At 45.3% G+C, this 24924-nt stretch overlaps 1 protein-coding gene across 1 annotated transcript in view; it reads right to left on the bottom strand.

Annotated features, from left to right (window-relative positions):
* The window catches only part of NEIL3 (nei like DNA glycosylase 3), a gene marked incomplete in the record, with an annotated part of 79265 nt that extends 62978 nt beyond the window's left edge, over window positions 1–16287 (bottom strand). The window contains 1 exon segment of the mRNA XM_077477250.1: window positions 16033–16287. Coding sequence (XP_077333376.1) covers window positions 16033–16137 — 105 coding nt within the window.
* Window positions 16288–24924: the final 8637 nt, after the last annotated feature.

The following is a 24924-nucleotide window of genomic DNA, read 5'->3' as shown; positions in this document are numbered from 1 at the left end:
GGCAGCCCATTCAAGTCTAAGGATGCAGAAACCACACAAACCAGGGTGGATAAAAAAAAAAAAAAATGAATGATTTGAAAGGAAAAAAAATATAATAAAATAGGATTTTTGTACTCACCGTAAAATCCTTTTCTCTGTAGTTCACCGACGACACAGCTCCTCTCTAAATGGGTTGGTTAGCCTGCCACTAGGAGAAAAATAGGCAAAATTGGAACACAATACACAGAATTGTCAGTACCGCCCAGGGGGAGGACCCTGTGTTAACAACCCTCCCTGCTGCCCCAGCAGCTTCAGTACGTCAACAAGCAGTATAACGTAGCGAAAAGGAGGGGTGGGTGCTGTGTCGGTCGTTGAATTACAGAGAAAAGGATTTTACAGCGAGTACAAAAATACTATTTTCTCTTATATTCACCGACTGACACTGCTCCACTCTAACTAAATTGGACGTCCCCAAGCAGTGCCAAATGATGGATGGGAAAAACAGCATAAAAACTTCATCCACCATGGCAAGTGGGAACTAGTGAAACTAAACCCACAAAAAAAAAAAAAAAAAAAAAAAAACACACACAGCAATGTGTAAAAAAACACCACCATATAACCGGGTATCCTCAACAGGAGTGATCCCCAAGACTGCAACATTGCATTAACAAAACAGTACTGAACCAGTGTATTTCATGCAGGGTGGCGGTCAACACGTGGCTGGTCGATCACATCCCAATAAAACAATACTAAAAAATGGCCTGGTGCAAAAAGCACAGCCGTTACCCCTGGGGGATGTTTGAATGAGATAGACCAGTCCATAAATAAAGTATAACAAAATAATTTATTAATAGTACATCTTGGATACATATATGTTAAAAAAACTTTTTTATCAACATATGTGAATAAAGGGTTACTTGACAAAACTTTGGTCAAAACAATTGACTTGTGACATATGTAAGCTTGAGAAAAATGCAGACATGTTTCAGGCCATCCGTCCTTTTTACTAGGCATGTCTCGTATGTACATAGTCTAGGATATAAGTATAGTCATATTAGTACAGGTGTATCTAAAACAATACGTACATAGCTTTGTAATAAATTATAACAATGTTAAAGCACGTTTCAAAAATAATAATTATTAATAATAATAATAATAATAATAATAATAATAATACCAGCCAAGACCTGTTACCAGTAGTAACCAGCAGGGGGTGACAGTATTTGAGTGGCAGCAAAGCGGGCCAGTATGATGATACCACAATACTTTAAATCTGCCTTAGTAAAGATGAAAATGCTGCGTACAATAGATGAGGCTGTTAAGTAACAAACCAGTACTGCGTTTTTAATCGAAAAATCTGTCGACTCAGATAGTCCGCCTGCCAATTTTCAACCCCCGGGATGTAAATGGCCGACAGGGCCGGTACGTGTCGCTCTGCCCACCGAAGTATGTGAGCAACCTCCCGAGCAGCGGCTGAGCTCCTTGTTCCCCCTTGGTGATGTATGTACGCCACAGCCGGGACATTGTCCGACTGTACCCTGATCGGACGCCCTTGAAGGCTCAACGACCATGTGTGGGGGGGGGGACAGCCTGATCGCTCTCAATTTCGAGCAGATTGTTCGGCAACTTGGATTCTTCCATCGACCAGAGGCCCTGAGCCGGCTGAATCCCCATCACTCCACCCCAGCCGGATAGGCTGGTGTCCGTTGTGATCACCGTCCATTGAAGAGGTAGGAACGACTTTCCTGACTGAATCACCGGGGATCTCAGCCACCATAACAGGGAGTCCAACGGACTGGCTCACCTGGATTGAGCGATCCAGGGACAACGGAGATTTGTCCCATTTCAACAAAATCTTTCTGCAAGACCCTGGTGTGGAACTGGGCATACAGCACGGCCTCGCAAAAGCGAAGTGACGACCGCTCGCGATTCCAAAGTAGTTATATCGTGGCTCTGAGGGTCTGCACTTTGTCTGAAGGGAAGGGAGAAGACTCTTGCTTCCTTGGAGTCCAGGAACAAGCCTAGGTACTCAAGACGCTGGGTCGGTACAACCACCGACTTCTTTAGGTTCAACAGCCACCCAAATTCTTGCAAAGTCTGCATGGTGATCGCAACATCCTCCTCCAAGGAGGAAGATGCTCTCAGGAGGAGATAGTCTAGATATCCCACGATCGCGATCCCCCATTGTCACAGCAACGCCAAAACTGGAGCCAATACCTTGGTAAAGACTCGGGGGCTGATGCCAGGCCAAATGGTAGAGCCAAAAAAAACTGATAGTGGGCTTCCCCAACTGCAAATCGCAGAAACTTTTGGATGCTGCAGACATATGGGTATGTGCAGGTACGCATCCTGGATGTCCAAGGATGCCAGGGAGTCCCCTTGATGGAGTGCAGCGACTACTGAGCGAACTGATTCCACCCTGAACCTCTGCACTTTTACAAAGCGATTGAGGGCTTTTAAGTCCAAGATTGTGGTTCCCGAGAAGGGAGGGGTACGTCCAAACAGATTTGAGTAGAATCCCTGGAAACGTTAGATTCCGGAACTGGTACAATCACCCCTCGGCTCAGCAAGTCCCTTACCGCCCCCAACAGGGCCTCCCGGCGAACCGGGGACACGGGTATGCTGGAGGGGAAGAATTTGTTTGGTGGCCAAAAGAGAAACTCCATCTTGTAGCCTGTGGAAATCAGATCGCAGACCCATTGGTCGGATAATCGGGAGGACCCCCCGGGCTGCAAAGTCCCGAAGGCGACCCCCCCACCAGAGACATGGGTGGGGGAAAACCTTCATGCGCTAGCGCCCTTTGTCGCAGGCTTGCGATGCCAGGGACGCTTTTGTCCGTCTGCGACCCTCCTGTCAGGCTGGGGAAGCCGAAGCCCCGGTCGGACGAAAAAGCCATTTGTGAGCAGAAAAAGAGGGCCCATGCCTGCGGTGTGGCTCCTTAGACTTCCTGGCTTGCGGGAGTAGGGTACTCTTACCACCAGTAGCATTTTTAATAATGTCATCCAATGAGGCTCCAAAGAGCCAGTCGCCAAGGAAGGGAAGATCCGTCAGGGCTTTTTTTTTTAGATGCCTGGTCAGCAGACCAGCATTTTAACCAAATCAGGCTGCCGCAGCACCACAGCTCACACTGAAGCCCTGGATAACAAGGGGAGGGTATCCAGGGACGCGTCACAAACGTACTTGAGGCCTTGCACTAGTTGGGTCCGCCAATTCTACGCAGACAAGAGAAGCCTTCTGCTCTCCCAATTTGCAGTGCAAAAGTTTTGCCCACTCAGTCAGTGTCTGTGACACAAGTGCAGATGCCAGTACAGGTCGTATGGCAGACCCCGCAACCGTAAACAAGGAACGAGCCACTGCCTCGGCCTTCCTGTCCATGGGATCCTTGAATGCAAGAGTCTCCTCTACTGGGATCGTGGTTACTTTATTTAACCTGGATACGAGGGGGGGTGGGGTGGTCCACGACCGGAGGAGCCGACCACTTCTTGAGAAGGCTTTCCTCAGAGGGGTAACGCACCGCCATGTTTTTGGGGACCGAAAAGGTCCTTTGCAGCCGACCCCATTCCTTGTAGATGAACTTGTCAAAATAAGTCAAATACGTGAACACCTTAGGTGAACGTGCTGGCTTGCGGGACCCAAAAGGGGACCGATACATCAGCAGAGGGATCCGCTGGCTGCTGGATCTTCAGGGTATCACGCACAGCTGTGATAAGTGCTCCAACCAGTACTTTGTCACGCCCGGACCCGGACGGGGAATCATCCTCACTGTCCGACTGGTCCTGGTCAACCTCGTCTGATAGGTCAGAGCAGGGGTCACCAGCCACAGCAGGGCCCGAGTCTCCATTAGAGCTCTCCCCAGAGGACGGGGGGTGGGGCCAGGGGCCTTTTTAGCGCACCTTTCCTTACACGCACCACCTCTATTTTAGCAACAAATGAGTTAAGGACCGTCATCAGGGTGTCCATGGGCACAACGCCATCCGCAGGTGACCTGGTTGCAATTGCACCAGCGTTCAGGGAATGGCTGCTCAGCGACCTGTATACACAGGAAACAGCATGTGATAGCACATGGCATGCTGTCACTAGAGAGCTGCGGTGGAAAAAAAAAAAAAAAAAAAAAGCGCTCAGGCTTCAAAAAATAAGATAAAAAAAAAAATAAAAAAAAAATGGCCGCCAATGATCTGAATAGGGAAATCCTACAGGAAATGGCCGCTGAAGCTCACAAGGGGAACCTGCTCTGCCCTCATCCAAAATGGCTGCTGGACAGCGCCATGCGGTGAGAGGAACAGTGATGCCTCACACAGCACAATATCGCTACAGGCACCTTTTGGGACCCCCCCCACACTGGAACCAGGACCATCGCTAACCACACAGACCCCATGCAGGTGAGAGACCCAGTGATCCCCTGTACTCACACCGCACAGCAGACACAGAAACATGCAGCTGCCCCCCCCCCGAGGGGGAGGGAAGATAGGGACATGGGAGAGAACGAGGTGAGGTGGCCCCGAATCAACCTCCCAGGGAATGCCCAGCTGCTCCCCCCACCGAAGCAGGGAGCTGTACTTCCCAGCCCTGAAGAGCTGGGAGACATTCCATCACAGACCCACTCCTGCGCAGTTACAGGGTGGCCGCTGGCCCGGTATACTGTGATCCAGACATCAGTAGCCCGGTCATATGTATATACCCGGAGCATTAAAGCTCACCGACCACCTCTGGAGCTGAGGTATGTCGTGGCCTGCAGAGCCGTAGCTGTGACATGCACACGCGCGATGGCCGGACTGGGGAGACTACAAGGATAACATTAACCAGCCTGTCACCCAGCCGGCAGTTGATGAAAGATCCTGGGATCTTCTATCTTGTGCAAAAGCATAAGTCCTGCAAGAAAAAAAAAAAAAAAAAAAAAAAAAATGGCCCGAAGGGCCCACAGGGTTCCTAGGTCATTCTTCACTAGGCAAAATAAAATGAAGCTGCTGGGGCAGCAGGGAGGGTTGTTAGCACAAAGTCCGCCCCCTGGGCGGTACTGACAATTCTGTGTATTGTGTTACAATTTTGCCTAGTTTCTCCTAGTGACAGGCTAACAAACCCATTTAGTTACAGAGAGGAGCTGTGTCGGTCGGTGAATATAAGAGACATTTTTTTTTTTAATAAAAATGTTTTTGGAGTAAAAATCCATCTAAAGATACATTAATAATTTAGTTTATTCAGCATGAAATGGAGCTTAGTTATGTAGAATGGGGTTGTACATTCTGCAATATTTCCATTTTTGGTAAACTCATTTAATGAATCCAAGCTCTGCAAGCTGAGATAACATGCACTGCATTAATGCACTCACACAATGTCGCAGTAACCATGCAGTATTTTTGGTATGTACGTGTTAGAAATATTGTATAAATGGACAACTTTGTGGAAGAAGGGAAGGAGGAGGAAAGTGGATCTTTTTTCTTTTATAGCACAAAAAAAATAAAAATAAAATTTATATTTAGGTACAGTGTTGCATGACAGAGAAATTGACATTCAAAATGTGAGAACACCGAAAGCTGAGAATTGGTCTAGTTAGGAAGTACCCAGTAGTCAAATTGACTTGATTTAAATCAAATCCACCCGACACGAACACAGCTGTTAATCCCAATGTGACAGGCATGTGGGCAAGCACTCCAGAAAGCACACTGCACTACAGAACACAATAGTCACATGCTGGTGGTCAAACAGGAGGAGCCACTGAGCACAACCTGGGACACAGGAGATAGTTACAAGTTTTAGGGACAACTGTCTAGAATGGAACTCCAAACCATTTTGGGAGAGTCTCATTCTCGCTGCTCCTCTGGAACAGAAAGTGAAGGTACATTTCCTCAATGGTAAAAAGACAGAACTTTAATTGTATGGAGTCCTTTAACCTCTGGAAGATTTTACCTCTTATTACCAGAGCATATTTTGCTATTCATCACTGTTACTTTAACTGGCAATTGTGCGGTCATGCAACACTGTGTCTTTTTAACACAAATAGAGCTTACATTGTGTGGCATTTGATCACCACTGGGTTTTTTTTTTTTTCTGCTATAAAACATATACAATATAAAAAAAAATCAAAAAAAATCCCAATAAGTTTACATTACTTGATTTGCATGAAAGTTATAATGTCTGCTATAGATACTGGAATTTTATTTATTCATTATCATATATGATCATCAACTTCTAGTGGGACTGTGATAGTATGGCAGGCAATCTGACGCTGGCTGGGGCTGCACACTGACATCAAGTGACACTAAAAAAAATAAAAAATAAAGAGTATATAAAATATATATTATTTCTATCTTTTGTGCCCCCCCCCCCCCCCCCAGGCAGGCCACTCAAAACTGGAACGAGGGCCGCAAATTGGCATGCCTGACCTAGGCGACTTGAGTGGAAGTACAAGCAGATACCTAAAAACTAGATACCTACTACAATCCCCAAAATAAAAAATATTGCAGCCAGAGTAGGAGGTGGAAGAGCTTTAAAGGATTTTTCTGCACTTTGCAGAATGGGCATTAGAGCCTTCCTATATACCAGTGTTAATTTTGGTAGCGATTTTCGATTTAGTTCTAGTGTTAGGACTAAAATTCCATTTTAGTTTTAGTCTCATTTTAGTCTTCTGTAATTGTTTTAGTCGTATGGAGTAGACTAAAATGTCACGCGTTTAAGTCGACTAAAATTTCCAGTACATTTTAGTTGTCTAAAATCTAATAGGTGCAATTGTAATGCATTAGTTAACATTTCTCTACAATTTCCAAACTCATTATATACTGTTGGAGTGAAAAATCTAATGTTGAGGTATGAACATGCACTACAAACCAGGGTTAATCTAAAACAGGGGTGCCCAACCTTTTGAAGAGCGAGGGCCACAATGAGGATGACAGGTCCATGTCCACAGACACAGCCCACTCTACTCTATGGGCCATCTGATACAATCCGATTTGCCCAGATGGAAGGGGCAGATCCCCTTTTTTTTTGTTTTTTTAGGTAGGCGGGTGTAAACAGACACAAGTTCGTTTACAACTGCTGCTCCATAGAGGTGAATAGCAAGTCTGGATCAATCATGTGAAAGGGGCTGAAGGCTGCTTTCACACGGACTTGCTGCGATTTGCCCAAAGCGCGGGCGTAGCACAGTGAACCTGTGGATTTTCTGCGGGTTAGCCGCACTTTGCCATAAACTTCTATTATATTCTGCAGGTGTGGCACACTTTCTGAAGGTGCAACTAACCCGCAGGTAATAACAGAAGTCTATGGCTCAATGCAGGTAATCAGTTTGAAAGCAGCCCAGTAACCACTGTAAAACAGATATATCCATATATACTGTGAATTTAGTAGTAAACTTACCTTTTAATAACCGTCTTCCATTCTGGTATCGCTGCCTGTTGCTGTACCAAATGCACTCTGCCTGTGACAGGAGCGGGCACCATACAGGAAGCATTGGCTTATGTGGCTCTGCTCCGCAGCCACTTGCTTCCACTACCAGTGGCTTCATTCACAAAACTGCTGCTCTGGGATGGTGGGTCGGCAACCTGTGATCTGGGCTTGCCAACCTGCCATCTTAGAGCAGGAGGTCGAGGGCCACATCAGAGGGCTCTGCGGCCACTGGTTGGGCACCCCTGATCTAAAACTAAAATAGCGTTTTAGTCTTGGTCTTTTGACTAAAATGGCATTTTAATCCCATTTTAGTCTTTTGACTAAATTCCATTTTAGTTTTATTCGTATTTTAGTCACCTCGGTTGTTTTAGTGGTATTTTAGTTGACTAAAATGTTTTAGTAGATGAAATTAAACTGGGATTACAATACCATGCAGAGCAAGGAAAGGCAAGCCAAAGGCCAATAGGACTTTTCTGTTCAGATTATTATGCCAAAACATGTAAAAGTAATGAGCTACAAAGAAAATAATTTTCTACACTACGACAGTTATTCCATCACTTTATCTGCCCAAACAGGTCACCTTGTTAACATTCCAAACAGAAGTAAAAGATTGGGTATGCAGAGTGCAAGAAATAAGCATATATTCTGAATAGGATAACAAGGTCTCCAATCGCTCCCCATGGCCCTGATATCTGTATATTAAAAGAAACCCTAATAAGCATTACAGGGAAGATGGATTGTAAACTGCAGCCTTTTTCAGTTATCATACCTTCTGGCTGATCCAATCATTTTTCAAAAACATAAGCTACTTGGCTTTATTGATAAGCCCTCTACCAGCTCTTCGGAGAGCCATTTCACAGAAAAATTACCCTTTTCAGGTTTTGCCATTATAACTAAGAAAGCACGGCTGGAATATTTATTTTAATAATTTAATGTAATGAAATTCCTCACAAATCACCTCTTGTCGCCTTAACGGAGTAAAATGTGCCTTAAAAATGTCCATGGAGGGAGGGATAGAACAGCATTGACATACAGCTCAGGCCTTAGAGGCGGCACGCAATGGAAGAGTCTGAATAGCAGACAGCGAATAGCCCCAGACCTCAGATTTAAAAAAAAGGAATAAGAAGGGTTTTATGTAAAAGAAAGCTTCACGTCTTACTAATGGACTATAGCACTCATCTACCGTCTTCTATTTCTAGCAAGGCAATTACAAAAATACTATTGGCATATGCTCTGGTCTACAGCATGGTCAATTACTTTGCCTCTGCACCGAGAACAAACTAGTAATTAAAGTTGAAGTCCACATCACTTTAAATACTGTTTAAAGATAAAATGACTGCATGGTACTGAAACAGTGGAAGTCTTTGTAAAGATTCAAAGAAGAAAACCGCTGAAGCGTTTGAGGTGTGATAACGTTAAATTGTAAAGCACACTTGTCTTTAAAAACACTCAAGTCTACTGCAAGTAAAGGGGAACTCTAACCAAAGCATCCCTACCGCTCCAAAGATAAACTAGGGAAGGGATAGATGGTCAGGTTGCTATTGTTTGTTAGAGATTCACTGAAATTTCAGTGGCCGAAACATAATCGACCAAAAATTGTGTTTTGGGCATTTTGCAGATAGAGAAAAAAAGTGTGGATTATGGTGCCAAAAACGCTTTTGCTGCGATTTTACTGTGTTTATGGCATTTTTCATTGGTTATGTGAATCTAAAACCGCTTCAAAAACATAACGGGTGCGTTATTGATGCAATTCAACGGGGAGGTGCATTTTTTTTTTTTACCTGACCAAAAATGCAGCAAGCAAGATTTTTAACACCACAATGGAAGGGCAACGGACCAATGTGAAGACATACATAGAATTTAAAGAGATGCATTTTTCTTGATATTTTCTTTGCGCAAATAAATAAATAAATAAATAAATAAATAAATAAATGTGCCCATAATGGCCGACGAATTCGTATTCACTTAAATTTTATTTATTTATTTTAAACTGTCATTTTTGGTTTCGGCCAAGTGCATCCTGAATTTTCAGTTTCAGCAGCAAAATTTCAATTCAATGAACCTCTATTGTCTATATTGCCACTGGGCAAGGATATTACGTTACTTCCTGTCTCAGGGAACAACATGTATAAGGAAATCTCCCAACCACCAGAGCAAGTGTCCCCTGTCTCCTCATTTGCAGGTTTGTCAAATATTATTGCTCCAGTGAGAACTTAAAGTAACTCACTCCCATGTAAGATGTTTACCTAGAGGTAAGCCTATAAAAAAGTTTACTTATAGATACAGTAAATACCTCCTAAACATGTACTGTTTAGGAGGTATTTACCTTAGAAGCTAGTGACGTTCCGGACATGCACTGGGTATGCCTCTCCTTCAGAGCCATGCTGTGAGCACATGCGTGGGAATGATGTCATCGCCAGTTCACCCATTCATATCCCCAAAGTACGCAAACCAAGGAAAGACCAGGTGGAAAGAGAAGCTCCTTCAGCAGGGACAGCACACCGCTGGAGGGCTTCCTTTTTATGCAAGTCTGTCATAATGTGCTAGTATGCAATGCATACTAGCACATTACGACTTAAACTAGCCGTGGGGCCCAATTTTTATTTTTTGTTAAAAGCAGTTTACTACCGCTTTAAAATATTTCCTATTTTGCCCCACAATAGTCACCAGGACAAAAAAAGTCAGTAAATTTCCCTAATGTGTACACAGATTAATAACGACTAAAAATCACTACCATATCCAAAATGAGAAATAAAATATGGCTGGAGTTTGAAATTAGAACACTAATAATAGGTTTTTTTTTTTTGTTTTTTTACGTAAAAGTTCTTGCCCTACAAGAAAACGCTAGACAAACATGGAAAAAAAAAAATAAAAAAAAATAAAAAAAAAAAACCACACACCACACACATTATACTTACCTGCTCTGTGCAGTTGGCCCTGATCCTCCTCTTGGGTCCCTTGCCGGCTCTCTTGGTCCCTCCCTCCTGCCCCCAGAGAAGCAGATTGCAAACTGGGCACCCAAGAATGCTCGTTCCCGAGCCACCGCTCGGCCTCACTCCCTCTCTCATTGGCTTTGATTGACAGCTACAGAAACCAATGGCTCCCACTGCTGTCTCAGGCACCAAGAGCGTCCCTGGAGAGGCAAGGCTCTCGTGCACATCGCAGGATTGAGATGGGGCACAGGTAAATAGTAGGCTGGATTCACACCTATGCATTTTTAGTGCTTTTTGTATTTTGCTAATTCGCACTACAAAACGTGTTCCATAGAAAACAATGTTAAATGGACTGTGGTGCAAATCTGCAAAAAGCACTAAAACTGCATAGGTGTGAATCCTGCCTTAGGGGGGCTGCTGCCCAGAGGAAGTTTTTTTACCTTCATGTGTAGAATGCATGAAGGTTAAAAAAAAAAAAAAAAAAAAAAAAAAAAAAACTTTGCACCTTTAGAACCATTTTAATGCATTCTCTGCATTAACCACTTAAAATGGATGAAAACACTCACATATACCCAGTGAAGTGAACAGCCTCCGATGATACACAGAGATTAAACAACTCTCCCTACATAAGTTATGTGTAGATCTGCTGTCTTCACCTTTATATACAGTTTAGAAAGTTAACATGTGTGTTATATTTTTTTTCTTCCTCCTTCAGCAGTGAAAGTGAAGTCTAGACATATACTGTGTGACAGCTGATTGGAGGAAAGGCACACACACCCCCCTCCACATAGGCAGAGGAGCAAGAATACTTGCAGAGCTGTGCTGTGAATAGACATGCTCTCTGCTAATTTATAGCACCCACACAAATTTCCAGCTGTTTTTATCTCCTGTGTCGGAAAACTTATCAGAAGTTACCATGCCAATAACTAGAGCTGCACGATTCTGGCTAAAATGAGCAGCACACTTTCATTTGCTTAGAATAAAGATCAAGATTCTCGGGCATAACATCTTTCACATTATACAAAAAAAAAAAAAAAAAAAAGTGTATTTTCTCTTTTTAAAATCCTAATGACAACAGAAACTACCCAAATTACCCTGATCAAAAGTTTACATACCCCAGTTCTTAATACTGTGTATTGTCCCCTTTAGCGTCAATGACAGCTTGAAGTTTTGTGATATTTGTGGATGAGGCTCTTTATCTTCTCAGATGGTAAAGCTGCCCATTCCTCTTGGCTCTCCAGTTCCTGTAAATTATTGGGCTGTCTTGTGCCGCGTACACACGAGCGGACTGTATGGCATACTTAGTTCGTCATACAATCCGACGGACAGTCCGTTGTACTTTCCACTGAACGGACTTGACCACAAACGGATGCACAAACAGTCCATCGAAAGCTTGCGCGATGACGTGTACAGCACGTACGACGGGACTAGAAATAGGAAGTCCAAGACACAGCAAAGCACCCTTCCGCCGTGTAAATCCTTTCTGGGCATGCACCATTCTTAGTCCGTCGAACTAGCCTACTGACGAGCGGATTGTCCGCTGAAACCAAAGTACGACGGACAGAATTTCGAAAAAACCGAAATACTTAGTACGCCGGACTGCACGCTGAAAAAGTCTGCTGAAGCCCACACACGAGCGGATTGTCCGCTGAAATGTGTTTCGACGGACTGAGTACACCATACAGTCAGCTCGTGTGTACGCGGCATTGCATGAACTGCACATTTGAGATCTCCCCAGAGTGGCTCAATGATATTCAGGTCAGGAGACTGAGACGGCCACTCCAGAACCTTCACTATTCTGCTGTAGCCAATGACAGGTCAACTTGGCCTTGTGTTTTGGATCACTGTCATGTTGGAATGTCCAAGTACAAACCCGTGCACAGCTTCCTGGCTGATGGATGCAAATGTTCCTACAGTATTTTTTGATAACATACTGCATTCATCTTGCCATCAATTTTGACCAAATTTCCTGCGCCTTTGTAGCTCACACATCCCCAAAACATCAGCGATCCACCTCCGTGTTTCACAGTAGGAATGGCGTACCTTTCATCATCCTTGTTGACTCTTCAAAATGTAGCATTTATGGTTGTGGTCAAAACGCTCAGATGTGAACAGGGTCAATTGAAATGAATGGGATTGGTCTTGTGTGTTTTTTTTTTTAGAGCTGAGGCTTAGAGCAGAAAATGGCCCAAAAAAGCCTAGATGTGAACGGAGCCTAAGGCCCCTTTCACACTACCGCGACTTCAGGGGATCACTGTGTGAACATGAGGTCTATGGACCTCAACTCGTATTAAAGTTGGAGCAAAGTAGTATGCACAAATATGAATGGTTCTCACTGGAAATCATGGGTTACGACTAGTCATGCGACTTTGCAGTCCCAAGTCGCAGGACAGTGAAAGGGGTCTAAGCGCTGACCAATATTGATTTTTAAAAAAGCCGGCAAATATAGAGTGCAGAGAACAGCTCTGCACTGTTTACATAGAATTGTGGAAATGCTGGGTAAGATTGCGGGGGGAGGGCCTGAATCGAGCTAGTAATTTAAACGATTAATCATGCAGCTCTAGGGCTTTGGAGAGAGATAAGAAAACACTATAGATATATCTGCTTCTGTCAAATTTCATGAATCGGGTTTATATCCACTTTCACACCAAATCACATACATGTACATCATGCGCAATTTTAAAGCTTGACATGTTAGGTATCCATTTACTTAGCCCAACACCATATTTTCCAACAAAATACTTTTCGTTTTTGTTTATGTGATTTTTTTATGTGATTTGTAAACAAAAAGTGTCAGGAAAGGGTCTGGTCTTCAAGTAATTAAAGAGGAAGTAAACCCTTATGTTTTCCTTCCTCTTTTGCTCGCTGCAAATGTAAAGCATAATGGACTAGTATACATAGCATACTAGCCGATTATGTGCCACTTACCTGTAAAAGAATCCAGCGATGTCCCCTGTGTAGGCAGCGTCCATCTACTGGCCCCTCTTCCTTCCACGCTGAATTCTGGCTCTGATTCGCCAGAGCCATGTGACGTCACTCCCGCACATGCGCACGGGAGCCGAGATTAATGGCACAGGCTAGGGAAGAAACTGCACTCCGTTTAGTTTCTTCCCCACGCATGCGGCGTTGGAATTTTCAGCAGACTACATGTGAAATATCTCCTAAACAGTTAGGAGATATTTCCACTACCTATAGGCAAGCCTAGAATAAGGCTTGCCTATAGGTAGAAGTCCAAAAAGTGGGTTTACAACCACTTTAAGACCCCTTTCACACCAGGGCGTTTTGCAGGCGCTATAGCGTTAGAAATAGCGCCTGCAAAACGCCCCAAAGAAGCTGCACCATTGTGTGTAGTGTGAAAGCCCGAGGGCTTTCACACTACAGCGGTGCGCTGGCAGGATGTCAGAAAAAAGTCCTGCCAGCAGCTTCTTTGGAGCGGTGAAGGAGCGGTGTGTTTACCGCTCCCCCACCGCTGCTCCCCATTGAAATCAACGGGGCAGCGCTGTAATACCGCCGGCAAAACGCCGCTATTGAGTTTTAACCCTTTCGCGGCCGCTAACAGGGGGAAAAGCGCCCCGCTAGCGGCCGAAATGCGCCACAAATCCGCCGCAATTTTCGGCGGTAAAACGCCGCTAAAATTTTTTCTCTTTTAATATTCCACTCTGGAGGCATTTTTCAGGCGCTAAAGATAGCGCCTGTAAAATGCCTCCCCTGCAGCCCCAGTGTGAGAGCCTGAGTGCTTTCACACTGGTGCAGTGTGCTTTCAGGACGCTAGAGACCGAAAAGTGCTGCTAAGACAACGGTAAAGCACTTCTAAAACTAGTGCCACTTTATCGCTCACGCAGCCACGCTGCGAGTGTGAAAGGGCTCAAACTTGATACACTGTATTTGCCATCTTTTGATAGTGTCATCCTAGTAGTCTTTTTTTTTTTTTTTTTTTATTTATGTTTGAGTACCTGGATCTCGGAAGCTGGCAGGGTCCATCTCCACTGTGGGCATTTGAAACCCTCTTCTATCCATTTCCGGGAATCAGTGCAGCTGGGTACCCAGCATGCACCTCCTGATCTCACACCTGCACAGTAATGCCACACACATTGCTCCTTCCTCCTGACACATGGTCATAGCGTCAATCATCGCAAGATTTCATCACTAGGCAATTCGCAAAGGAATCCTGGGATACATGATGCCGCTATCCCAAGAGCCCTTGCGAATCGCCTAGTGACGTAATTGCCTAGGCTGAAACGCAGGCGAAAGATAATTAAAGTATTTCCATTTGAAAAAAGAAAAAGAAAAAAATCCCATTGCGCAAAGGGTGGAACTCCACTTTAATAATAAACATGTTTAACATGTGCAACATTAGCTTTAAACCTCCTCTTCTGGAGAACCCCGCCACTGCTCTGGGCTCCTTCACTTCTCAGTGTGCCACCATAAGAAGCCGCTTTCTATGGTGGTGTACCTGCAGGCTTTCTCCTGAGCACCCCCCTACTTATAGGATTTGGCTTGTTCAATTAAGCTTTGACAAGACTTTATTCACACTTGCATGACTCCAAAGTCGCACAATTTCTAGTGCCACTTTGGACCATGCCTTTGATCCAACTTTACATTCTGAGTCAAAAGTCGCATCAAAGTAGTGCAGGCACCTTTTCTAACTAGTACCAATTTGAACACATGCCATTGAAAAAAAGAGTGGGCTGCAACTTGTCATGCAACTAATGTCATCCAAAGTCGTATGACAAGTCACATAAGTGTGATTAGATCATAAAAGCTGATTGTTTATTCTGCACAGCCGCACCAGACTCTGTGTGCAACAGTTTTTATAACACTCCCCCAATGTGTCACTATATGCCACCGCGCCAAGGTGTTCTCCAGTACTTCCAACCACACCAAGGTGCCCTTCTGTACACCGCCACCATTGTGTCCTCCTACACCCAACATCACTGCATTGATGTGCCCTGCTGTACCCCAAACTACACCAAGGTGCCCTTCTGTACACCGCCACCATTGTGTCCTCCTACACCCAACATCACTGCATTGATGTGCCCTGCTGTACCCCAAACTACACCAAGGTGCCCTTCTGTACACCGCCACCATTGTGTCCTCCTACACCCAACATCACTGCATTGATGTGCCCTGCTGTACCCCAAACTACACCAAGGTGCCCTTCTGTACGCCGCCACCATTGCATTGATGTGCCCTTCTGTACCCCAAACTTCACCAAGGTTTCCCCTACTGTACACCGTCTCCATTGTGTCCTCCTACACCCAACATCACTGCATTGATGTGCCCTTCTGCACCCCAAACTTCACCAAGGTGCCCTTCTGTACACCACCACCATTGTGTCCTCCTACACCCAACAGCACTGCATTGATGTGCCCTTCTGCACCCCAAACTTCACCAAGGTGCCCTCCTACACCCAACATCAACCCCAAACTACAACAAGGTGCCCTTCTGTACACCACCACCATTGTGTCCTCCTACACCCAACATCACTGCATTGATGTGCCCTTCTGCACCCCAAACTTCACCAAGGTGCCCTCCTACACCCAACATCAACCCCAAACTACAACAAGGTGCCCTTCTGTACACCACCACCATTGTGTCCTCCTACACCCAACATCACTGCATTGATGTGCCCTTCTGTACCCCAAACTTCACAAAGGTGCCCTTCTGTACACCGCCACCATTGTGCCAGGGTGTCCTCCTGTACCCGGCACCATGCACTTCCAGGGGCAGTATCCCTCCGTACCGTGCTGTTTACAGCGCTCCCCCGCAGCTCCCGCACACTCTGTCCCCTGGTGACCCGGGCCCGGATCTTCTCTCCGTTCAGAGTACATCCCGGTCCTTCCACCATGTCTTCTGTATAGACCTCACACACCACCCGAACACAGAATTCAAAATGTGGCGGCAGATGAATCCCAAACACCTTCCACGGCACCACCTGATTCGCTGACAGTCAGGAAGTTAAGCAACTTTATGGCTTTCCTATTGGTGCGCTTTCAGCAGCGCCCATCCGATCAGTGGAGACGCCTGCCTTGCAGAGCCGGGGGTGAGCGCATGCGCCGTACACTTACAATACAAAGCTCTGTACCCACTACCAGAACAGTGCAGTCTGCTGATTGCATACATGGGACTCATATGTCATATGTGTGTTGTCACCTATGGGGATCCGACCAATATAGACAATAATGTAGGCTTTATTGCTGAAATGCTACTTCTGCTTATGGTATAGTTATTACAGAATGGTCTCCACCAACAACCTGACAATTAATAAAAGACTGAAATATGGAGTTCAATATGTATGGCTGGGCGCTTTTCTCATGTTTAGGGCCATAGATGTTCAGGGATGTATTCCCAGGGTGCAGGAATGCCGTATTCACAATGTACAGCCCTAATCGCATAGATCCCTGAATGCATACATCCCTAATCACATATAGCCCTGAACGCATACATCCCTAATCGGATACATCCCTAATCACATATAGCCCTGAATGCATACATCCCTAATCAGATACATCCCTAATCACATATAGCCCTGAATGCATACATCCCTAATCAGATACATCCCTAATCACATATAGCCCTGAATGCATACATCCCTAATCAGATACATCCCTAATCACATATAGCCCTGAATGCATACATCCCTAATCGGATACATCCCTAATCACATATAGCCCTGAATGCATACATCCCTAATCAGATACATCCCTAATCACATATAGCCCTGAATGCATACATCCCTAATCAGATACATCCCTAATCACATATAGCCCTGAACGCATACATCCCTAATCGCATACATCCCTAATCGGATACATCCCTAATCACATATAGCCCTGAACGCATACATCCCTAATCGGATACATCCCTAATCACATATAGCCCTGAACACATATATTCCTAATCGGATACATCCCTAATCACATACATCCCTATTCACATACATCCCTAATCGCATACATCCATAATCGGATACATCCCTGATCGCATACATCCATAATCGCATATATCCCTAATCGCATACGGCCCTGAACGCATACATCCTTAATCGGATACATCCCTGATCGCATACATCCCTAATCACATACATCCCTAATCACATATAGCCCTGAACGCAAACATCCCTAATCGGATACATCCCTAATCGGATACATCCCTGATCGCATACATCCATAATCACATACAGCCCTGAAAGCATACATCCCTAATCACATACATCCCTAATCTCATAAAGCCCTGAACGCATACATCACTAATCACATACAGCCGTGAACGCATACACCCCTTATCGCATACATCCCTAATCACATACAGCCCTGAACGCATAAATCCCTAATCGCATACATCCATAATCGCATACATCCCAGAACGCATACATCCCTAATCTCATAAAGCCCTGAACGCATACATCCCTAATCCCATACATCTATAATCACATACAGCCCTGAACATATACATCCCTAATCACATACAGCCCTGAATGCATACATCCCTAATCACATACATCCCTAGTCGCATACATCCCTAATAACATACAGCCCTGAACGCATACATCCCTAATCACATACAGCCCTGAATGCATACATTCCTAATCGCATACATCTCTGAACGCATACACTCCTTATAACATACATCCCTAATCACATACATCCCTAATCACATACATCCCTAATAACATACAGCCCTGAATGCATAAATCCCTAATCACATACAGCCCTGAATGCATACATTCCTAATCGCATACATCCCTAGGGTTGCCACCTGTCCAGGATTCACCTGGACAGTTCGGGTTTGGAATCATGCGTCCGGGTTTCAGACTGCCTGAAACCCGGACACATTAGTTAGACTGGACTATGGCTTCCCAGCAGGGTTGCTGGCTGCAGTTGTCTAAGCTGAAAGTGTCTGTTACACTCTTTCACACTGCTCAAAGCCAGCACTAACCCCCCCCCCGAAACACACACATAGACGGGAGAGGAGAGGGGACTCGATCAGCACCTCTTCCACCCACCCCTACCCCTCTGGGTCTGCCCACACTCCAATCCCCGGCGCTGTGCCTCAGAAAAGGAAAGTTGGGGCCGGAAAAATTTGAATTCAGCAGCCTCAGATACATCTGGATGAGAGATGCTGACTGCCAAGGGGTGAGTGAGCTCACCATCCATCCCTGTCTGTGACTGAAGTCTCCCCCCTTCTCTCTCCTGCCTCTGAGTGAGTACACTAAGGTAAATCAGGGTTCTCAGAGCACCCCTTACATCAGATTTCCCCTTTAAACCAGAGGCCACAGTGTTCCCCCTTACATTAGAGTCCTCTCCGTACATCAGAGTTCTCAGCGTTCCCCCTTACATCAGGGTTCCCAGAGCATCCCTTATGTTAGAGTCCCCAGAGTTCTCCCTTCCATCAGAGTCTGCAGAGTCCCCCCTTACAGTGAAAGGGAACTCAGCGAGTTCAGATGTAAAAAGGGGAACTCTGTGGGCTCTGATTTAAAGGGGGACTCTTGTTATTAACTTCATATGATTAGAAATGTCATTTAATAGCAAAATATATGTATAGTTTGTACTATAAAAAAAAATTGGCGTGCTTCGCTAAAGTGTTCGGGTTTGACTTTAACAAAAGGTGGCAACCCTATACATCCCTGAACACATACATCCCTTATCACATACATCCCTAATCGTATACAGCCATGAACGCATACATCCCTAATCACATACAGCCCTGAACGCATACAGCCTAATCGCATACATCCCTGAACGCATACACCCCTTATCGCATACATCCCTAATCACATACAGCCCTGACAGTGTAATCCCTAATCACACAGAGCCCTGAATGCATACAGTCCTAATTGCATACAGCCCTGAACACATACAGCCTAATCGCGTACATCCCTAATCACATACAGCCCTAATCGCATACAGCCCTAATCGTATACATCCCTGAATGCATACAGCCCTAATCGCATACAGCCCTGAACGCATACAGCCCTAATCGCAAACATACATGAACGCATACAGCCCTAATCGCGTATATCCCTAATCGCATAGAAAAAGAAGGGGGGATTTTGGGACTTTTAATGAGGCACATATGTGGTGTGCCTCCATCCCTGGTTCAAGGGGTAAAAAACTGGAAAGTTGGGACTTTGAATGAGGCCATGAACATTGTGGAGGTTATTTAAATGAAAAATGCATATTTATTGAAGATAAAGAAATGTATGAAACATATCAATTGCATAACCACGTAAGGAAAAACATTATAGTGAATAATATTCCATAAATATTCCCTAATCGCATACAGCCCGACTCGCATACAGTCCTTATTGCATACATCCTTGAATGCATTTAGCTCTAATCGCATACAGTGAGGGGAAAAAGTATTTGATCCCCTGCTGATTTTGTACATTTGCCCACTGACAAAGAAATGATCAGTCTATAATTTTAATGGTAGGTTTATTATAACAGTGAGAGACAGAATAACAGCAAAAATATCTAGAAAAACACATTTCAAAAAATGTTATAAATTGATTTGCATTTTAATGAGTGAAATAAGTATTTGAAACTTTTGGAAAATATGACTTAGTACTTGGTGCCAAAACCCTTGTTGGCAATCACAGAGGTGAGATGTTTCTTGGAGTTGGCCACCAGGTTTGTAGACATCTCAGGAGGGATTTTTTCCCTCTCTTTGTAGATACTCTCCAAGTCATTAAAGCGGTTCTTCACCCTAAAGGGGAAGTTCCGCTAGTATTATCCCTCCCCCCTCCGGTGCCACAATCGGCACCTTTCGGGGGGGAGGGGGGTGCAGTTACCTGGATAATCCAGGTAACTGCACCCACTTCCGGCCAGACTGCCGCATGGCTCCGCCCACCGCCGCATGGCTCCGCCCCCCCCCCCCCGTTGTGTTCTGGGAAACACACAGTTCCCAGAGACACAGCGGGGAACCAGCGCAGCGCGACTCGCGCATGCGCAGTAGGGAACCGGGCAGTGAAGCCCTCTTGCTTCACTTCCCGATTCCCTGACAGAGGATGGCAGCGGTGGCTGCAGCGAGACGAGCGATCGCTCGTCATCTGCCGCCGACATCGCTGGACCCTGGGACAGGTAAGTGTGATATTATTAAAAGTCAGCAGCTGCAATATTAGTAGCTGCTGGCTTTTAATATTTTTTTTTTTGTGCAGCTCCTCTTTAAGGTTTCAAGGCTGACATTTGGTAACTCGAACCTTCAGCTCCCTTATATTTTCTATGGGATTAAAGTCTGGACACTGGCTAGGCCACTCCAGGACCTTGATGCACTTCTTCCTAAGCCACTCCTTTGTTGCCTTGGCCGTGTGTTTTGGGTCATTGTCATGCTGGGATAACCCGTCCATGACCCATTTTCAATGCCCTGGCTAAGGGAAGGAGGTTCTCATCCAAGATTTGATGCCCTGAAGGTGTCCTGTCCCCTTAGCAGAAAAACACCCCTAAAACATAATGTTTTCACCCCCATGATAGATGTGGGGATGGTGTTCTTGGGGTCATAGACAGCATTCCTCCTCCTCCAAACACAGCGAGTTGAGTTGATGCCAAAGAGCTCCCCCAATGAAATGCAGCCTTACCAGTGCCAATTAAATGCAGCCCGATCAGTACCAATTAAATGCAGCCTGATTAGTGCCAATTAAATGCAGTTATACCAGTGCCCATGGAATACAGCCTGATCACAGAGAGCTTTGAAACTGATTTGAATATCCCGGCAACTATAGCAAATTCCCACCTCCTATGATACACACCACACTGATTCAATGTATCAATGAAAAAGTGTTCCGTCTATCTAGGAGGTGGGACTTTGTTATAATCCTCCACCTGGCACAGACAGGGATATCATCACATCCGCCTGTCACTCAGCCACAGACATAAGACAGGGCAGCACGGGTGGCTGCCGCAGCCGTAATCCATTCAGCAGCTTAGGCTGCTCTGTCTTCTGTCTGTGACAGGCCCAGCCGGGAGCTGGGCCGGTACTCGTGGGTGTCCATGAGCCCGTGGCCAATTGCGGGAGACTCCTGCAGCTCGTACAAGACTAGGGATGTCTGCATTAGCAAACTTAAGATGGGTCTGTACATGTGCTTTCTTGAGCAGGGGGACCTTGCAGGCGCCGCAGTATTTCAGTCCTTCACAGCCTAGTGTGTTACCAATTGTTTTCTTGGTGACTATGGTCCCAGCTGCCTTGAGATCATTGACAAGATTCTCCCGTGTAGTTCTGGGCTGATTCCTCGCCATTGTCATGATCACTGAAACTCCACGAGATGAGATCTTGCATGGAGCCCCAGGCTGAGGGAGACTGACAGTTATTTTGTGTTTCTTCTATTTGTGAATAATCGCACCAACAGTTGTCACCCTCTCATCAAGCTGCTTGGCGATGGTCTTGTAGCCCATTCATTAAAATGCAAATCAATTTATAACTTTCTTGAAATGTGTTTTTCTGGATATTTTTGTTGTTATTCTGCCTCTCACTGTTAAAATAAACCTACCATTAAAATTATAGACTGATCATTTCTTTGTCAGTGGGCAAACATACAAAAACAGCCGGGGATCAAATACATTTTTTCCCTCACTGCATAGCCCTAAACACATACAGCCCTAAACGCATACATCCCTGAACGCATACATCCCTGAACGCATACAGCCCTGAACACATACAGCCCTGAACGCATACATCCCTGAACGCATGCAGCCCTGAATGCATACAACCCTAAATGCATAGAGCCCTAAACTGCTCGGATCAGCATTTAGTCTGTTACTGATTTGGACAGGCAGCCAGCCACACTTCCCCTGTGTCTCCTTGCTCCCAAAAACATCCAGTACTGTAGGAGCCAAAAAACACCCATGTACATGAACCCTTACCCTTCCCTCTCCAGCAATGTCTTCCAGTCTTTTTCTTTTCAGGTTTCCCTTTTTTTTCCCCTGTGATCCTCTCCGTTTCTAGACTTATGCCGAGTACACACAATCTAAATTTTGGTTGGAAAAAGCTCTGGTTTTCCTGACGGAATTCCGATGGGATTTTGCTCAAGGTGTCTTGTGTACACACGGTCACACCAAATTCCGACCGTCAAGAACGTGGTGACTTACAACACGTACAACGGGACTAGAAAATGAAAGTTCAAGACCCAGTGCACTACCCTTTGGGCTCCTTCTGCTAATCTTGTGTTAGTCGAAGTTTGGTGAGAGACGATTCGCGCTTTTCAGACTCGTGCTTTATCCGATCATTTTACTGCTGTTCAGTTTGTGCTTGGGGGTTTGTATCTGGGATTTTGGTGCGTGTAGTCAGTTCATATCTGTTTTCCAGTGCATTCTTGTCCACTCGTTTCTGATTTTCAGCTCGCTCTTCACAGGCCTTGCTGTTCTTCAGTGCATTCAGTTAGTTCGTTCTGACCAGCCGACCATTTTGAAGCCATGTTGTGGTTACGTACTCGTCGTAGAGTTTGTGCTCCAAATTATATAGCCTCAGTTGGGCCTGAGGCTGGACTTCTGGAACCAACACTGATGGCCCTGGAAGCTGTCCGTCCTGGCTTGCCCCCCCCCCCCCAAAGCGCCCATCAAGTGAATCAAAAATATGTGGAATATTTTATGGGTAGGGGTTCCATTGCTATCCCAGCTAATTTGTAAATATTTTTTAAATAAAATAAAAAATGATCTGATAAAATCTTGATTTGGATTTACTGCTTGGGTTTATTTTATCTGTCTCCTAGGTTATCCTAGTGTACTTGTAGTGCCAAGTGGTTTTCACATTATTTAAATAACACCCAATGTCACTGTAAACACCAACTTAATACAAAAAGTGTTATTGAGCATTGCAATAAGAAGCCACACAGTGTAGTGAGTAGAAAGTCTTTTACTCCGTGCACATTCACATGTACGTTTTATAAAACCTTTGGAGGTAAAAAAAAAAACACATCCTTTTTTTTTTCAAAGTTTTACCTTGAAATTTTTTAACAAATACAGAAACAGGCATGTTTTCGAACAAAACATACACAACTCTGGAACTTACAAAGTTCAACATTGCTAAAAAGAAGGCAATATCAGACATTTTATAGTGTGAAAAAGGTCTTGATCTTGCCTTCATCAGATGGGGTGAAGTCACCCCTGTAAAAGCCAAATTTAGAACATGCACACAAATTGTGAGTACAAATGGGGATTTCCTTTCTGATCCCATACCTAATGTCAACATGTGCTATCTCCTATCTCTCCTATCATGGGTGATCAATGGATGTGTTTTGGGAGTGCAACCACTTCCTCTCACCTACTAGAGTTGGGAGGAAGGGGTTGCACCCACAAAATGCGTACATTTAAATCCCCTGATGGCAGATAGCACATGTTGGCATGTATTGTGTTGATTTTGTGTGCATCTTCAAAAGTTGGCTTTCAAACGGTATTAAAACTTTAGATAACATTTTTGTAAAAAGAAAAAAAAAAACAGGAATCTTTTTAGGATTTATATTCTCCCTAGTACATCAATCACGTTCTTCAGTCTTTGTTCAATCTCCTTGTTTTTTTCTTTGATAAGGTCCAAATCCCAACTATAAGACATGATTTCCTGGATAAGCCGCTGTGCACTGTCACTGGTGAAATGACTGGATTTTGGTACCACAGCCTGAACATCACCTAAAAAAAAAAAAAGGGGGCGTGGCCGGCCGGAACCAAGGACGGACGCTTCTCTGCAGAGCTCCACAGGACCTCCGACAATCTGGTGCCATCCTCCGCTCCAGATCGCCCTAAGTGCCCACAACTTATACCACCCTGCTCCTCGGGTGCTCCTCCACAGGCCTGTCTGTGTTTGACAGCCATCTGCTGTCCGTGGATCGAAGGATTCGGTCCGTTTCGGCCGCTGTAAGCCGCCTCGCCGGGCGCCATCTTGCGGCCTACTAGGCCTTCATAATCCCCGGCCTTTCCTGCGGAGCCACCCGAGGGCCGCTCCGGCGGCGGATCCGGGCAACCCGGAGGGGGCGTACTCGTCCGCCGAATCGCTGCTCCCGCTGCACCTCTGCACACAGGAGTCTTCTGGGATCCCCTGCTCTGCATCCCTCCGGCCTGGTGAGTCCCCTGTGGGGCTATCTGAACTCTCCTCTGCCTACTCCCCTCCACCTCCCCTCTCCACAACGTCAAGAGGACATCTTACTGGGCCACCTCTGGGGGTTTATGAGGACTGATACCCTTATCCCACTGCATCAGGCAACAATAGTCTCTGCCAGCCCTCTCCAGGCAAGACCCTGGCTCCGGCCTATGTTGGATCCTGGTGGCCATCTTGCTACACCCTGCTACACCCAGTTTCTCACAGCTCCCACTACCACAGACCCAGCTGGAGTATATATCCTGGGGAGTATCCCCTTCCACCTTGCCCTACAGGACCTGGGTCACTTAAAGGTCGGGTTCATTCTGTGGGACCACATATCCCAGCAGGCCCACAGATAGTAAACTTGCAGTTATCTTTCCACACCCACTTCAGCTCACCCCCTTCCAAAGAGGCCGCATACGCGGCTCGGAGCAAGATGGACGTTTGAATTCTTAGCTCTGCTCCGTCCGGGACTTCTGCCTATCCCCGAGGGCCGTTAACACCGCGATTCACTCCTTTTTTTATATATATCACCCCTCAACCCGCAGAACCTTGGTGCATGCCGGCGAAG

The sequence above is a fragment of the Lithobates pipiens genome, unplaced genomic scaffold (assembly GCF_037356315.1).
Source record: "Lithobates pipiens isolate NorthernLeopardFrog02 unplaced genomic scaffold, aLitPip1_a1.2 Scaffold_13, whole genome shotgun sequence".
NCBI classification, from domain to species: Eukaryota; Metazoa; Chordata; class Amphibia; order Anura; family Ranidae; genus Lithobates; species Lithobates pipiens.
This window is presented reverse-complemented; position numbering and strand designations above follow the sequence as displayed.